Source organism: Chelonoidis abingdonii, chromosome 2 (assembly GCF_003597395.2).
Source record: "Chelonoidis abingdonii isolate Lonesome George chromosome 2, CheloAbing_2.0, whole genome shotgun sequence".
NCBI classification, from domain to species: domain Eukaryota; kingdom Metazoa; phylum Chordata; order Testudines; family Testudinidae; genus Chelonoidis; species Chelonoidis abingdonii.
Window position 1 is genome coordinate 2,111,461 of NC_133770.1, and position 3,506 is coordinate 2,114,966.

The following is a 3,506-nucleotide window of genomic DNA, read 5'->3' on the forward strand; positions in this document are numbered from 1 at the left end:
GGTGGGTATCGGGGTGCTGGGGCAGGCTGGCTGGGAGGTGCAGGGGGTGGGTATCGGGGTGCTCGGGCAGGCTGGCTGTGGGGCAGGGGGTGGATATTGACAGGCGGGCAGGCTGGCTCCCGCACCCCATGGAGTGGGCTGGCGCAAGGGGTCAGAGCTGAGCCGTCCAGGGTCCGTCCAGCTCAGTCGTGTCTCAGGCCAACAGTGCCACCCTCGCTGCTCCGCAGGACGGGGCACCCCTCAGAGCTCCCCCCGGGGACGTTCCTCCTGGCACCCACTGGTGCCCGTGGGTACTTACCCTGGCAGCTCTCGCTGCTGCATTGCAGCGCCCCCTCCTGGCACACGCTGCAGAGACAAACCAGCTGGTTAGTGCCCGTCGTGCCCACAGCCCTGCTGCTGGCCCCACCGGCCCCGCCTGGCATCCCACCTGGTGCACGGAGCAGCCACCGGCCCCGGGCAGGGCTGGCCCAGTCCCCTCTGCCAGCCGGGGAACGTGCCGCGCCCCCACACTCCTCTCAGCCGGCCCCGCTGCCCATTCCCCTCCCTGGAGCAGCCCCCAGCCCCGCCCTGGCGAAGCTGCCCACGAACTCACCATTCTTTGCAGCCCACGAGCACGGTGTCCCCGGCCGCCAGGTACACGGGCCCTTCTCCTGGGCGGAGGTGGAGGCAGCCGCACTGCACGGGGGGCACGCAGGTTCCCCTCTGCTCCACCAGGCCCTGCCAGGGCACAGGGGCAGGGGTAAGAGGGGGCCAAGCCCCGGGTCCAGCCAGGCCGCCCTCAGGGGCAGGTGCCCCAGCGATTGCCCAGGGCTCTGCCCAGCGCAGCGGTAGATACCCAGGGAGGGTGCTGCCACCGGCGCCCACACCCGGCTGGGTGGGTCACCCGGCCCCGCCTGTGTCACTAGACACCCCATAACTCCCCACAAACCATGCCCCGCTCGGGGTCTGTGCCCTGCCCCCATCATTCCTCCAGTGCCCCTCACCCCTCCCCTCAATCCATACCCGGTGTCCTGCCTACCTCGGGGTGTGTGCCCTGCCCCCCATCGTTCCCCTAGTGTCCCTCCCCCCCGATCCGTACCTGGTGCCCTGCCCACCTTGGGGTGTGTGCCCTGCTCCCCATCGTTCCCCTAGTGTCCCTCCTCTCCAGCCCGTACCTGGTGCCCTGCCCCCCCTCATTCCCCCAGTGTTCCTCCCCCACATCTCTACCTGGTGCCCTGCCCACCTTGGGGTCTGTGCCCTGCCCCCCATCATTCCCCCAGTGTCCCTCCCCCACATCTGTACCTGGTGCCCTGCCCCCCTCGGGGTCTGTGCCCTGCCCCAGTCATTCCTCCAGTGCCCCTCACCCCTCCCCTCGATCCATACCCAGTGCCCTGCCCACCTCAGAGTGTGTGCCCTGCCCCCCATCATTCCCCCAGTGTCCCTCCCCCACATCTGTACCTGGAGCCCTACCCACTTGGGTCTGTGCCCTGCCCCCCATCATTCCCCCAGTGTCCCTCTCCCACATCTGTACCCGGTGCACTGCCCCCCCTCGGGGTCTGTGCCCTGCCTCCTGTCGTTCCCCAAGTGCCCATCCCCCCAATCCGTACCCGGTACCCTGCCCCCCTGAGTATGTGCCCTGCCCCTGGGCACCTGGGGACCGGCAGGGCTGTGAGGAGCAGAGACCTGCCCCAGCCGAGGCCTCGCCACCTCTCTGCAGCTCATGGCAATCAGGGATCTGCTGCGTGGGGGCCGAGCACTGGCCCAGAAACCCGCCCGTGGCCCTGCCCCACGCTGGTGCCTTTGAGAGGCAGGAGCCCACCATGGGGACACCCTGCTGGCCAGCTGGGCTGTGTGCACCCTGCAGCTGGAGGGCCGAGAGCCCCAGTACAGGCCACCCCCATGCCCAGGACTGGCTACACCGCCTCTGAAGGCTGCGACATTATCCTGCAGCAGTGAGTCCCTCAGGTTACCAGTGCCTGCCAGGCAAGGTTGGCTGGGCTTGCTCCCTCTACCCTCACCTGCTGAGAGCTCCCCCTGTGCCCTCCTCCTGCTGAGACCCCCCCGGCGCCCCTGCCCCAACGGAGAGAATCATTTAACAATTTCTAGCTTCTATTTATTTTCCCTTTATGATAAACCTTTTAGATTTTAATTCTAAGGATTGGTAAAGGTGATTTGGGTCATTGATGGTATATTTGCCCGATGATAATGCTGACATGCCAAACTCTGGCTATATCTTATTTAAATAGTTCTACTAAACATTTGAATTGACTGGTCTGGGGCTTGGTCTTGTGGGATCGAGAGAACTTTTCTTTTCCTGGGGTGTTGGTTTCTCATAACGCATTCATCCCAGGACGGGGTGGCACTGGTGGGGATACTGGGAGTGGAGTGTCCTAAGGAAATGTTGTGTGATCTCGGTAGCCAGAGGGGTGAACGCGAAGTCTTTTTCTGTGGTTGGTTTGCCTTAGAGGTGAAAAAACCCAGCAGAGTGTGATGCCTTTTGAGACATTGGTCATGAATGGCACTCTCAAGTGGGTAGCAGACAAATGCACCACCCTGCCCAGAATGCTCGTCTCCTGACTTGAGACGCCGCGCCCCTGGCACAACGTCTCTCTGCTGAGACCCACACACTGAGCGGGAGAAAAGCGCCCCTCTCCTGACTGAGCACCCGCACCCCTGCTACCCCCTCTCGTGAAGGACCAAACGCAACGCGGCCCACGCATCTCTCACCAGCGCTGAGACGCCCGCGCCTGCCACATCTCTCTGCTGAGGGACTCATGGCCTCGCGCACATTCCTGCAGATTCCCTTCGCTGTAAGACCTACAGACTAGAGACCAGCGCTGCCCACAGCATCTCTCCTGCTGAGCGAAGCCATGCCCTCCTGCTGAACCTTAGCCCGCGCCTCTGCGACCACACGCCTTCATCGCGCTTGAAGACCCTGAAACCCCTCACCCACCGTGTCCCATCTTCTGAGACCCTGATCCCACGTGTTCCCTCCTGTTGCTGAACCCATGCCCACTGCCCCCATGTCCCTCTCCTGCTGCACAAAACCCGCACTGACTGCGCTCACCTGCGGGCAGCTAGCAGCCGCAGGCACAGGTGGATGCTTGCAAGCTCCTGGGCGCTGCCATGGTGGAGCAAAAGGCTTGGTGAATAGTGAGATGAACGCGCACTGCGGAACTGAAGGGAGGCTCACAGCAATGGCTTGTAAGCAGGTGGGCAAGGGCACAGGGGTCACCCCCAGCTACAAGGAGTTGCCTGCCAGGGGAGGGGCAATAAGGGGCTGGCCTGTCAGCCTGCGCATTCAGCGACAGATGACAGTAGAGTGTGACGGCGGCGCCACGGCAGCGGAGGCAGGAGGGAGCAAGGGGCGAAGGGGTAAGGGACCCACCAACGACGGAGGAGTGAAACAATGGCTCTGGGTGACCGGAGGCAGTTTCCTCATGAGGCCCTGCTGCTCAGAGAGGGGTAGTCATGGTGCGGGCATAGATGGTGGGGGGACAGTGCCAGAGGGGAGTGCCAGGGCTGCG

The 3,506-nt window shown here is 63.9% G+C and overlaps 1 protein-coding gene across 1 annotated transcript in view; it reads right to left on the reverse strand.

Annotated features, from left to right (window-relative positions):
- LOC116838058 (SCO-spondin-like) overlaps positions 1 to 3,506 on the reverse strand; it is a 168,823-nt gene that overhangs the window by 23,466 nt on the left and 141,851 nt on the right. Inside the window, exons 78-79 of the mRNA XM_075063419.1 lie at positions 593 to 650; positions 299 to 345 (exon numbers count right to left, since the gene is read on the reverse strand). Of these exons, the coding sequence (XP_074919520.1) occupies positions 299 to 345; positions 593 to 650 (105 nt within the window). The remainder of the gene's footprint in view (positions 1 to 298; positions 346 to 592; positions 651 to 3,506) is intronic.